The sequence below is a fragment of the Hypanus sabinus genome, chromosome 8, assembly GCF_030144855.1.
Source record: "Hypanus sabinus isolate sHypSab1 chromosome 8, sHypSab1.hap1, whole genome shotgun sequence".
NCBI lineage: Eukaryota > Metazoa > Chordata > Chondrichthyes > Myliobatiformes > Dasyatidae > Hypanus > Hypanus sabinus.
The window spans coordinates 167,879,624-167,894,018 of NC_082713.1; the positions used below are offsets into that span (position 1 = coordinate 167,879,624).

General features: G+C 42.1%; 1 protein-coding gene across 1 annotated transcript in view; it reads right to left on the reverse strand.

Annotated features, from left to right (window-relative positions):
- Positions 1 to 14,395, reverse strand: part of LOC132398695 (protein kinase C-binding protein NELL2-like) — a 305,511-nt gene that overhangs the window by 31,427 nt on the left and 259,689 nt on the right. The window contains exons 16-17 of the mRNA XM_059978482.1: positions 4,893 to 5,033; positions 1,700 to 1,893 (exon numbers count right to left, since the gene is read on the reverse strand). Coding sequence (XP_059834465.1) covers positions 1,700 to 1,893; positions 4,893 to 5,033 — 335 coding nt within the window. The remainder of the gene's footprint in view (positions 1 to 1,699; positions 1,894 to 4,892; positions 5,034 to 14,395) is intronic.

The following is a 14,395-nucleotide window of genomic DNA, read 5'->3' on the forward strand; positions in this document are numbered from 1 at the left end:
ACTTCACTGGCTTCATCACCGAAATGGTTCCACAAACAATGGTCTCACTTTCAAGGACTCTTCATCTCATGTTATCAATTATTTATTGCTTATTTATTTATTATTAAGATTTCTTCATTTGCATTTGCACAGTTTGTTGTCTTCTATTCTTTTGTTGAATGCCCTAGTTAGGCAGTCTTTTATTGATTCTGTTCTGGTTATTATTCTATAGATTTATTGAGTTATGCCCACAAGAAAATGGATCTCAGCATTGTGTATGGTGACATATATGTACTTTGATAATAAATATACTTTGAAACTTCTGTGTACTTAGGACAGAGGAATTGTTCCATCAGTTTGAAACAGGAGCAATGAAAAACTGGGAGAGACAGAGAACAACGACAATGAGAACTGAGTGTAGGAATAAAGGAATAAGACTTCAGAAAAGAAGAAGGAATCAGAATCAGGTTTAATATCACTGGCAGATGTTGTGAAATCTGTTAACTTTGCAATGCAGTACATAGAAAAAAGTGAATTCCAGTAAGGACTGTGTATATGTGTGTGTGTGCACCCTTAACTCCTGCTGGAGTCATCGGGGTGCTGTCATGACAGGCTTTTTTCACTGATCTTTTGCTCATCAAATGGCATGTCCTGGGCATCTGAAACCTGGTGAAGCCCATCCCTCTCCACGTTTTCTTTTACGAGGTCGAGTTGCTAGCTCGACACTCTACCCAGGCGCGGATGGAGAGCTGGCTGGATTCGAACTCGGGACCTCTCGCCCCGAAGTCCAGCGCTGATGCCACTATGCCACCAACTGGAAACTGTATATATAGTTAAATTAAATAAGTAGTGTAAAACTTGTAGTGAGGTAGTGTTCATGGGTTTAATGTCCATTAAGAAATTGGATGTCAGAGAGGAAGAAGCTGTTCCTGAATCACTGAGTGTGTGCACTCAGGCTTCAGTACCTTCTCCCTAATGGTAGCAATGAGAAAAGGGCACGTCCTAAGTGATGATGGATGCCACCTTTTTGAGGCATCGCTCCTTGAAGATGTCCTAGATGCTGGGGAGGCTAGTGCCCCATGATGGAGCTCTCCGCAGCTTTTTTCAATCCTATGCAATAGCCCTGCCCTCCCCCCACCCCCTTACCAGATGGTGATGCAGCCAGCTAAAATGCTCTCCACGATACATCTGTAGAAATTTGCGAGTGTCTTTGGTGACGTATGAAATCTCCTCAAACTCCAAAGGAAATACAGCAGCGGTTGTGCCTTCTTTGTAGCTGCATCGATATATTGGGTCCAGGGTAGCTCCTCAGAGATACTGACACCCAGGAACTTGAAGTTGCTCACTCTTTTCCCTTCTAATCCCTCCCTTTCTGATGTTCACAATCAGTTCTTTAGTCTTACTGATGTTGGGTGCAATGTTGCTGTTGTGACACCATTCAACTAGCTGATATATCTTGAACAAAATTGTGCTTTGACATCACAGCAAACAACAAAAGTGTTTGGCTGGCTTAGCAGCAAAGGATCTTGTTGAAGGGGCAGTAAATAAAGACATTGCACCCCAGAGCTGTGAGATTAATAGACTGTGTTAAGTGGAAACTTCAAGGTCAGTCGCAAGTGACACCCCACCCACACTGACATTTACTTTGTGTCTCGGCATCTGCTGAGCAAAACAAACATGTTACAAGATGAGCTGACAAGTTATGTAAGAGCAAACTAACCTGGCAGGAGCAGACGGAGCACCTGTCATTGTCCAACACCCAAATCTGTCCATTGTGTTTTATTCTACCTTCGTGGACGCAGTCTCCAGTACAGTTTCTCCCATGAGGACATCTACAGTCATAACCTCCCTCGAGATTAAAGCAGATGGTGTCATTGGTGCAACTGTGCCTCCTGGTCGCACATTCGTCAATGTCTGGGAAATGACGCATGTTAACTATTTTTTACATGCATATTTAATTAACATAATGCTTTCTCAGCAAATAATATAAATAGTTCTCCCTCATAAGATCTACTAGAGTCAAAATTCATTTACCCAAAATGTTTAATCTAACTAGCATTTGAAAGAAAGTATGATTGATAGATATCCCAAGGAACTGAAATCATTCATATTTAATTTATTTTTTAAGGGCAACAGCAATTTTGCCTTATAAAAATCACACTTTAATGTGATTACAGTTCATTCCAGTACTATAAAATAATCCATAAGCTGGTGACTGGTTAATTCTTTCAGGATGATTGAATCTCAGGCGAGCAATGCTTCAGTTATGATTGTCACATCCCTCTTCATGAGAACTTTAATAATTACATTTTAATGATTATTATAAAAGTGGTTGGGTGGCAGGGTGGAGACAAGTCTCCATCGAAGGAGGTGTAAGGTGCTCCTTCCCTGCACTAGCCTGCAGGTCACCCTTGGGTGAGGTGTAGCTTATGTACCATTGGGAAAAAGCTGCTGCATCCCTGAACTGGCACAGCAGAAGCAGCTTTTGACCAGCAAGAGCTAACCCTTCACATTACACATCCCTATGCTGCTTCATCTATTTTTAAATAACTCTCCAGAACCCACTATAAGCAGACTGTTAACTGCTCACGTAGCGAAAGAGGAGGCAGCATCAGGTTTGCCAATAATTGTCAACTCGAGTATTGGTTATTCTATCGTAAATAAATGTAATGGAGACATTAATGAAGAACCCTGTCACAATTTGAATGCCTACAACACAGAATTACTTAACACTCCCACTTTGATTCTCCTCCCATTCTCAAAATGGTAGTAGGGTGGAGATATATCTCTACCAAAGGAGGTGTAAGCCACTCCTTCCCTCTGCTAGCCCATAGGTCACCTTTGGGCAAAACATAGCACCTGCTTAGCATCCCCCCCCCCCCCCACCCTGATCAGGGTCATGTGAAGCCATGGGAGCAGGTGGTGGATGGTCGTATGAGCAGCTGGTGCAGATCACAAGTCCTGGTTATGCGACCACTGACACCAGGCAGACAATCTCTGAAGACTAATGATAATGGCTGGGGTCACCCGTCTTGTAAAGACACTGCCCAGAAGAAGGCAATGGCAAACCACTTCTGTGGAGAAATTTGCCAAGAACAATTATGATCATGGAAAGACCGTGATGTGACACGGCACATAACAAACAAACAAATAGGAGTGGAAGCAGACATTGGACCAGTTTGTAGTTGATCTACAACAATCCTGCAGTCAATGCCATTGCTTTTTCCACAAACACACTAATCTTCTGGAATATTTTTGAAGGAAGATAGTCATCCACATGTGACAACCTTGGTACATATGTCCAGTACCTCCATGAAAGTCTTTGGTACCTTGAGGTTCAAAGGTCTGTTTCACTGTTTTTTTAAATGCCTCTGATACTCACAGACATTTACAATTTATTTTCCTAATTTAAAAAGAGAAGGATTGTTAACAAATACATTTATTTAAAAATACATCAAACTATTCATAATTAATAAAAAGGTTATACTAGGTATACAAAATGATGAGGGGGTATAGATAGGGTTAATGCAAACAGGCTTTTTCCACTGCGGTTGGGTAGGACTACAACCAAGGATCACGGGTTAAGAGTGAAAGGTGAAAAGTTTAATGGGAACATGAGGGAACACTTCTTCACTCAGAGTGTCATGAGAGTGTGGAATGAGCTGCCAGAAAAAGTGGTGCATGTGAACTTGATGTCAATGTTTAAGAGAAGTTTGGACAAGTACAAGGATGATAAGGATATGGAGGGCTATGGTCCAGGTGCAGGTCGACGGGAGTAGACAGCTTAAATAGTTTCGGCATGGACTAGATGGGCTGAAGTGCCTTTTTCGGTGCTGTACTTTTCTACAATTCTCTGACTCCAAAAGCCTTTCAGTTAAATAAACAAAAGAAACTTACTTGCAGGTGGGTGGTCTGTGCCAGCTTAACAGATGCAAAGCCAAGGGGTTAGAAATAAAGTGTATTGAATCTTCAATAAACTAGGGAATACCCCTATGTGGAGATCAAATGTCCCAGTGTCATCCTTATATGTTGTATTGTACAGGCACATAAGTCTAGAATGCACTGATGCTGCCGTCCAGCATGCAGTGGCCTTTGGAGGGACCATTGGATAGTTGTCAGTGTAGGAAAGCTCTGATAGTCCAGTATCTGATTGTTTGGAAATTGTGATGGTTCAGCATCTGGTTCATTTATCAGTTCTCAGTGTGAGCTGAGGGTTCAGTGTGTGAGTGGAATGCATGGCCAGAGCTAGGGTCCGGAATGTAGGTAGGTTTTCATCTAGGGGTCTGAATGCTTTTTACAAGGTTAAACCTACAAGCTGAAACTCACCAATTTCTATTTCTTACCACCTTTAACTGCAAAAATTATTATGCATTTATCAAGTGTTGAAAGGCCTTGTAGATTGGGGAGGATGTTTCCAGAGCACACAGCCTCAGAATAGAGGGACATCCTTTTAGAAGGGAGATGAAGAGGAATTTCTTCAGCTGGAGAGTGGTGAATCTGTGGAATTTGTTGCCACAGGTGGCTTTGGGTATATTTAAGACAGAGTTTGATAGATTCTTGATTAGTCAGGGCAAGAAGGCAGAAAACTGGGGCTGAGCAGGAAATGGATCAGCCATGATGAAATGGCAGAGCAGACTCAATGGCCTGAGTGGCCTATTCCTGCTGCTATATCTTACATTGTTAATGTGTAAAAATAATAAAATAGAACGGTGTTCTATCAACATCTGATAGTCTGGGAAATATGCTAGTTTAGTGCTGCCAAAGTCTTGAAGGTGCTGGGTTAGCAGACGTTTACTACCTATGGAAAAATGTCAGCATTATTTTTGTTAAAAGGTTCACTTAGTTTCTTTGGGAAACATCTCGTGCCAAGGATTGATAAGAGTAACAGACTTTATTTTTATTTAGACACTGACCTTCACATGTCTCTCCATTTACAGCAAAGAACCCATTGTCATGGTAGCCGTCCCTGCATTCACAATGGTACCATCCAGGAAGGTTGATGCAATTAGCACGGCTGTCACACTGAACAAAGCCCTCCGCACATTCATCAATGTCTGTACAGAGCCAAGAAGCAAAATGTAATATAACACTGTCACTTGAAGTTTTTCACGTTATATAACCAACACAATCACTCATCAATGCTGGAATCTCTGCAGGAGACAATAAAAATCCTTAAAACTAGGTTCAGTTTGTCCCGATATAAAGTCTCTCTGTATGTAAACAAGGCTCTTGCATACTTCCACTAGCTGATCTAAGTGATAATAATTATCCTACTGTCCCAAAATTTAAATTTCTGTAAACAAAGCTTGGAATAGCATTCAACAGTACAATTTATTTTTAATAGTAATTTATTCTGGGTGTCTAGGTAATGCTTCCAAAGCCACAGAGACATCATAGGTGACCATTGAAAAAGTTCAAAGTAGATTTATTATCAAAGTACATATGTTACCGTATACTACCTTGAGATTAATTTCCTTGCAAGTATTTACATGAAAATAAAGAAAGACAGTATGAAAAATGATAAATAGATTTGTTATTTATTGAACCAAAAATTTCTGGTTGCTCTGTTTTTGTTGCTATTTTGTGTGATTTTGATTGGGGTGGACTGGCTCTGCAGCTTGAACGACACAGAGCTACCGTAGAGTGAGCTGAACTGAATATACCCGCACAGTTAATGATTTGTGGGCTGGTGATTCCCATTGTGTTTTTAGCTCTTTTTTGCCACTTGCATGATTTGTTCTGTTTTTCGCACATTGGAGTTTGATGTTTTTTTCTTTGAACAGGTTCCTTTCCATGAACCTCCTTCATGGCTGCCTCCGGGAAGACTAATCTCAGGGTACATACTCTGATAATAAATATACTTTGATGCTCTGAATTTGACAAACAACCATTGTGCAAAAGAAGGCAAAACATGTAAATAATTAAAAGTAAATAAAGAGTTGTTGAGTCCTTCAAAAAGAGCCGATAGGTTATGGAGTCAGTTCAGCATTGAGCTGAAGGAAGTTACAGAACCACAGAACACTACAGCACAGAAACAGGTCTTGAATATGTGAGGTGGGAAGACCTGGAAGGTTGATTTCCAAATTTCCCATGAACCGTGGAAACTTCCAATCATCCACACTAGTTCAGCCCTCCACATCTGTACAGTTACTTGGCTGTTTCTGCATGGGCACTTTCATCACATGTAAACGGGATCCAAAACAGGCCTCTTAAGGACAGACCGTTTCCTTAAGTTTATGTACCTCAAACCAGTGATCTGATGGACAGATCTGGGGAACGTACAATGAGAATAAGGAAAAGGGCAGAGGAATTAAACTCTGTGTGGGCCTTCACGGATGACACAAAAATCATCCCAGGAATATTAAGGAATCGATGTTTGTAAGATAAATAAATATTAGCAAGAAATACTGCTAGAGAAGTTAATGACCCTACAGATTTATAAATACACAAAACCTCAGCAACGCACACAAAATGTTGGGGGAACTCAACAGGGCAGGCAGCATCAATGGAGGAAAATGAACAGTTGGCATTTCTGTCTGAGACCATTTTTCAGGACTGGAAAGGAGGGGGGCAGAAGCGAAAAATGTCAGCTTTCAACTCTTGACAGCACTTATTGTTTCTCAAGATTTCCAGCAGCTGCAGAATCTCTTCCTTTAAGAGGACCACAACCTTGTCGTGGTTTGGAGGATTGTGTGCCTCAGTGACCCGGAGAGCTGTGTTGGCTGGAGTCAGGGCTTTATGCTTTGACTCTTTGTAGGGTCACCCATGCTAAACAGGTCAATGTGTAGAGGCCAGACTAAGAGTGGTCCACCGGTGCTCCAGCTTCAGGGGTTCAGCTCAGGGCTAACAACACTGACTGGTAAATGTTAATAGCAGTGCAGAATCCTTCTCTATCTGAGTGTGACATATTCCTGAACCTTCACCCAAGGTGTTCATGACTGACGGCAGTGGAAACCAAGAGGAAGCTACTGACTTGATGATTAAAGTTGTGAACACTGCCAGAGATGGAGGACCTTCATTGCTGCCCTGAACTCCAGTGGGCAATGGGCAGTAAGTAAGTAAGCAGATTCTCTTGTGTCTCCCAAAAACCTTATACTCAGCTTTACATAGAGCATAGAACAGTACAGGCCTTTTAGCTCATGATGTTGTGCCAGTCCTTCAACTGACTCCAAGATTAGTGTAATCCTTCCCTCCCACATACCTCTCCATTTTAACAAAGCCATAGTATTACAAACCTTTAAAAGACTGAATATCATCTTCCAGACTGTGGGCATTGCTTTGGTGTTGGTCAAATTGTTTCCAGAGAAATTATATAGAAGTAACTTATCCTGGCTGCCATGTTGCTCAGTTACATTAAGCAAAGCCCAGCCGTCACGCAGTCATGTCCAAACACAGATGAAGGAATTGCATAAAATGGACAATCATAAACAGGAGAAAGTCTGAAGATGCTGGAAATCCAAAGCAACGCATAGAAAATGCTGGAGGGTCAATGGGCAGCACTTACAGAAATGAATAAAGTGTCAATGGTTCAGGCTGAGATCCTTCTTCAGGGCTGAGAAGGGAGGTGGAAGACACAAGTATAAAGAGATGTATGGAGGGGAAAGAGGCTAGCTGGAAGGTGGTAGAAGTTGGGGGGGGGGGTGGTGTTGAGTAAGTTCAAGGGGTGGAGAAGGAGGAATCTAATAGGGAAAGAAAGGGGACCAGAGGACGAAGGGAAGGCGGAGGGAACCCAGGGGAAGTGAAAGGCAGGTGAGAAGAAATGAAAGGTCAGAGTGGGGATCAGAAGAAGGGAGGTGGAACTTTTTTTTCTAGAAGGAAAAGTACATCAGGTTGGAGGCTATCCAGACAGAATATAAGGTGTTGCTCCTCCATCCTGAAGGTGGCTTCATCTTGGCCCAAGAGGAGGCCAAGGACTGACATGCCAGAATGGGAATGGGAATTAAAATAGGCAATGTTCACGGTGTCCCACTTCCTCAGCAGCCAGTGAAAGAGAGTCTCCAATGGGATTACACGTCTCTTTTTCAGACTGATTCCCAAAATGTGTCATATGGTCCTATGCTTAGCCATGAATTGAGTGAAAGGCACCTATCTTCCCTAGTGCAACAAGCTGCCAGAGGAGATTGTAGAGTCAAGGACAATTACAACATTTAAAATATATTTGGACAGCAATATGGATAAGAATGGTTTAGAGGGATTTGGGCCTAAAGCAGGGAAGCAGGATTAGTGTAGATAGGCAGAGTGGTCATCAGGGAGATGAAGTGTTTATTACTGTAACTCTCTGTAACCCATCAGTTAGGATATAGTCTGCCTACCAATCCAGTCCACAAACTTAACGAATCAGAAAACCAAATACAATTAGTATTTACTGATATACACGTGTAAGCTAAACAAAATAAGCAGAGTGAATGATTAAATATCAGGGTGTGTTTTGTGAGGCAGTCTGCTAAATATGACCAAATATGAAATGTTGTGCAGATAACATCCACTAAATCTGACAGAATGCACATGAACAGGCCATTTGACTGACCCTCAGTGGCCGCTTTATCGGGTACACCTGGACACCTGCTTGTTAACGCAAGTATCTAATCAGCCAGTCATGCAGTAGCCACTTGATGCATCAAAACATGCAGACATGGTCTAGAGGTTCAGTTGTTGTTCAGCCCAAACATCAGAATGGGGAAGGAAAGTGGTCTAAGTGTCTTTGACCATGGAGTAATTATGGTGCCAGATGGGGTGGTTTGAGGATCTCAGAAACTGCTGATCTCTTGAGATTTTCACGCATTACAGTCTCTGGAGTGGGGTTTCATAACTTTTTTTATGCCATGGAATCCTACCATTAACTGAAGGGTCCACGGACCCCAGGTTGGGAACCCCTGTTCTAGAGTTTACAGACAATGGTGCAAGAAACAAAGAAACACCCAGTGAGCAGCAGTTATCTAGGTGAAGGTGTCTTGTCAACGAGAGCGGTCAGAGGAGAATGGCTTCAAGCTGAGAGGAAAGCATCAGTAACTCAAACAACCATGCGTTACAGCAGTAGAGTATAGAGGAGCATCTCTGAACACACAACACATCGAACCCTGGATGAGCTACAGCAACAGGAGACCACAAGTGTACACTTGAACAGCAGGTATCTAATAAAGTGGCCACTGAGTGTATATATCTTGTTCCACCATTCCACAGGAAGTAGGTTACTGTCTGCCACCTATTATGCTTCTGCAGATTACATGCATTCAAGTATCAACAGCAACAAGAGAATGTTCCAGAAGAGTTTTGTGAAGTACAAAATTACGAGTATATAGAGAGGGCAAATGCAAGCAGGCTTTTCCACCTGAAGGGTGGGGCTACACCTAGAGGTCAAAGGTTAAGGGTGAAAAATGAAAAGTTTAAGGGGAACATGAGAGGAAACTTCTTCACTCAGAGGGTTTATGAGAGTGTGGAACAAGCTTCCAGCACAAGTGGTGCATGTGATCTCAATTTCAATGTTTAAGGGGAATTTGGATAGGTACATGGATGGGAGGGATATGGAGGGCTATGGTCCATCTCAGTGCAGATCAATGAGAGTAGGCAGTTTAAATGGTTTGGCATGGACTAGATGGGCCAAAGGGTCTGTTTCTGTGCTATATTTTTCTATGGCTCTAGGCACATGAGATCTCTAGAACAGATTAAACTTTCTGAAAGCAGTTTTAATTACTAAGAGCAATGTCCTTGTATTTAAGGTAGCGTTCATAGATTAGAGGGAAAATTATAGGGGAATAAGATTATTCTTTGAGCTAGCCAAAATAGCCTTAAGAAAAATGTAAAACAAAATATGAAAGAACATGCTGTTCATGCTTCAGATATGAACACGTGCAACGGAGACTCGTCTGAGTGTAAAGGCAGTAAGGAAAACATATTTGAACCCGTGGGTCATTGGTCTTGGAGACACAGCCATGTAGCCCCGAGGAAGAGCCAAGCTGAGGAAATTAAATAACAATCATCTGCAGGACTGCTGCACATTTCAGAGAAGAAAGGTATTGGCGATCACAGCTGCTACATTGCTAGGGGGTATTAAACACTGGGGTATCAAAACACAAAAATCCTACTTTTGCACAGATGAAAAGCTATCTGTAGCTCATCCTCTATGCTTATTTAATTTTTCATGTTCAGATCAATGCAGATTCACAGAAATATAGAAAACCTACAGCACAATACAGGCCCTTCAGCCCACAAAGTTATGCCAAACATGATCCTACCTTAGAAATTACTAGGCTTACCCATAGCCTTCTATTTTTCTAAGCTCCATGTATCTATCCAAAAGATCTCCTAAAAGGCCCTATCATATCAGCCTCCACCACCATTGCCAGCAGCCCATTCCATGCATTCACCACTCTCTGAGTAAAAAACTTACCCTTGATATCTCCTCTGTACCTACTCCCCAGCACCTTATACTTGTGTCTTCTTGTGGCAACCATTTCAGCCCTGGGAAAAAGCTTCAGACTATCCACACAATCAATGCCTCTCACTATCTTGTACACCTCTATCAGATCACCTCTCATCCTCCATCACTCCAAGGAAAAAAGGCCAAGTTCACTCAACCTAATCTCATAAGGCATGCTCCCCAATCCAGGCAACATCCTTGTAAATCTCCTCTGCACCCTTTCTATGGCTTCCACATCCTTCCTGTAGTGAGGCGACCAGAACTGAGCACAATATTCCAAGTGGGATCTGACCAGTGTCCTATATAGCTGCAACATTACCTCTCGGTTCCTAAATTCAATTCTACAATTGATGAAGGCCAATACACTGTATGCCTTCTTATCCACAGTGTCAACCTGCACGGCTGCTTTGAGCTTCCTATGGACTCAGACCCCAAGATCCCTCTGATCCTCCACACTGCCAAGCGTCTTACCATTAACACTATATTCTGCCATCATATTTGACCTACCAAAATGACCCACTTCACACTTATCTGGGTTGAACCCCATCTGCCATTTCTCAGCCCAGTTTTGTATCCTATCAATGTCCTGCTGTAACCTCTGACAGCCCTCCACACTATCCACAACACCCCCAACCTTTGTGTCATCAGCAAACTTACTAACCCATCCCTCCACTTCCTCATCCAGGTCATTTAAAAAAATCACAAAGAGTAAGGGTCCCAGAACAGATCCCCGAGGCACTCCACTGGTCATCGATCTCCATGCAGAATATGACCCGTCTACAACCACTCTTTGCCTTCAGTGGGCAAGCCAGTTCTGGATCCACAAAGCAATGTCCCCTTGGATCCCATGTCTCCTTACTTACTCAATAAGCCTTACATGGGGTACCTTATCAAATGCTTTGCTGAAATCCATAAGCACTACCATATATACTGCTCTTCCTTCATCAATCTGTTTAGTCACATCCTCAAAAAATTCAATCAGGCTCATAAGACATGACCTGTCCTTGACAAAGCCATGCCGACTCTTCTTAATTATATTAAACTTCACCAAATGTTCATATATCCTGTCTGTCACAATCTTCTCCATCAACTTAAGTAAGACTCACTGGTCTATAATTTCCTGGGCTATCTCTACTCCCTTTCTTCAATAAAGGAACAACATCCGCAACCCTCCAATCCTCTGGAACCTTTCCTGTCCCCATTGATGAATCAAAGATCATCGCCAGAGGCTCAGCATTCTCTTCCCTCACTTTCCACAGCAGCCTGGGGTACATCTCACCCCGTCCCGGCGACTTATCCAACGATGCTTTCCAAAAGCTCCAGTACATCCTCTTTCTTAATATCTACATGCTCAAGCTTTTCAGTCTGCTGCAAGTCATCACTGCAATCACCAAGATCCTTTTCCATAGTGAATACTGAAGTAAGGTATTCATTATGTCCCTCTGCTATTTCCTCCGGTTCCATACACACTTTACCACTGTCACATTTGATTGGTCCTATTCTCTCACGTCTTGGTCTCTTGCTCTTCACATTCTTGTAGAACGCCTTGGGGTTTTCCTTAATCCAGCTTGTCAAGGCCTTCTCATGGCCCCTTCTGACTCTCCTGATTTCCTTTTAAAGCTCCTTTCAGTTAGCTTTATAATCTTTTGGATCTCTAACATTACCTAGCTCTCTGAACCTTTTGTAAGCTTTTCTTTTCTTCTTGACCAGCTTTATTACAGCCTTTGTACACCACAGTTCCTGTACCCGACCATTAACTTCCCTGTCTCATTGGAACGTACCTATACAGAGCTCCACACAAATATTTCCTGAACATTTGCCACATTTCTTCCGTACTTTTCCCTGAGAACATCTGTTCGCAACTTAAGCTACCAGTTTCCTGCCTGATAGCCTCATAATTCCCCTTACTCCAATTAAACATTTTTCTAACTTGTCTGTTCCTATCTCTCTCCAATGCTGTTGTAAAGGAGTTAGAATTATGATCACTATCTCCAAAATGCTCTCCCACTGAGAGATCTGACACCTGACCAGATTCACTTCCCAATATCAGATCAAGTACAGTCTCTCCTCTTATAGGCTTATCTACATATTGTGTCAAGAAACTTTCCTGAACACACCTAACAGACTCCACCCCTTGCTCTAGGGAGATGCCAATCGATATTTGGGAAATTAAAATCTCCCATCATGACAACTCATTATTACACCTTTCCAGGGTCTGTTTCCCTATCTGCTCCTCGATTTCCCTGTTACTATTGGGCGGCCAATAAAAAACAATAAAAAACACAGTTATTGACCCCTTCCTGTTCCTAACCTCCACCCACAGAGACTCCGTAGACAATCCCTCCATGACATCCACCTTTTCTGCAGCCGTGATATTATCTCCGATCAAAAGTGCCATGCCCCCACCTCTTTTGCCTCTCTCCCTGGCCTTTCTGAAACATCTAAAACTCGCCACTTGAAGTAACCATTCCTGTCCCTGAGCCATCCAAGTGTCTGTAGTGGCCACCACATCATAGTTTTATGATATCCATGCAGATATCATAAAGTCTTTCATATCAAGCAAATGCTTGGAATTTTATCTGGGAAAATTCCCTTAAACTTTCTCCTGAAGTTATGCGGACTTCCTGCTTCCAATGATTCAATGGCAAAAGGTTGAAAGAGTACATTTACATGAATGTTTTCAGGACAGGTGGACCTGAGTAATATTGAATAGGTTAGGACTTCATTCTTTAAAACATTGAAGATTGAGATGAGATGTGTATACAAAGGAGAGGTATAGATAGGGTATATGAAAGCAGGCTTTTTCCACTGACTGTTGGGTGGGTCTACAACAAGAGGTCATGGGTTAAAGGTGAAAGGTGAAAAGTTTAAGGGAACATGAGGGGAAACTTCTTCACTCAGAAGGTGGTGAGGGTGCACATTAAACTGCTAGCACAAGTGGTGCGTGTGAGCTGAATTTCAACATTTAGGAGAAGTTTGGATAGGTACCTGGTTGGTAGGGGTATGGAGGGCTATGCCCCCAGTGCAAATTGGTAGAAGAAGACAGTTCAATTGTTTGGCATGGACTAGATGGGCTGAAGGGCTTGCTTCTGAACTGTACTTTTCTATGACTCTGGCAGTTTAAAATGTGTTGGTAAATCTACTAAGTAGATAGTGACATGGTCGCATAGTGCTATTACAGTGCGAACGATCTAGGTTCAATTCCCACCACTATCTGTAAGGAGATTGTATGTTAACCGTGTAGGATTTCCTCCCACATTCTGAAGACATACAGAGAAGTCATGTGGATGTAATTAGGCAGTGTGTGCTCATAGGGCTGAAAGATATCATGCTGTATCTCTAAGAAAAAAAAGAAAATGGCAGAATGAAATTGTACGGGACACTTATCATTGATGGATTTACAGATTCATAGAGTTACAGTAATGTAATAATAATGTGGTAATAAACCCTTTATCTCACTGCTGACCACTCTATCTACACTAATCTTATTTGCCTGCATTAGGCCCAAATCTCTCTAAACCATTCTTATATATGTTGTGTCCAAATATACTTTAAATGTTATAATTGTCCTTGACTCTACAACCTCCCCTGGCAGTTTGTTACAGGTACTCACCACCCTCTGTGTGAAAAGCTTACCCCTCTGACCCTCTTTATTTTATTGAGACACAGGGTGGAAAAGGTCCTTCCGGCCCTTTGAAACCATGCTGCCCAGCTATCCCTTGTTTTAATCCTAGCCTAATCACGAAACAATTTACAATGACTAATCAATCTACCAACTGGAACATTTTTGGAACGTGGGATGAAACTGGAGCACCCGAAGGAAACTCACACAGTCACGGGCAGAACGTACATATAGGCAGTAGCAGGAGTTGAACCCTGGTTGTCTGTATTGTAAAGCATTGTGCTAACAACCACTATGCTACCATGAAATCTTTCCTCTTACACCTTAAACCTATGCTGTCTAGTTTTAGATTTACAGCATCTAAGTCTATTTCAGTT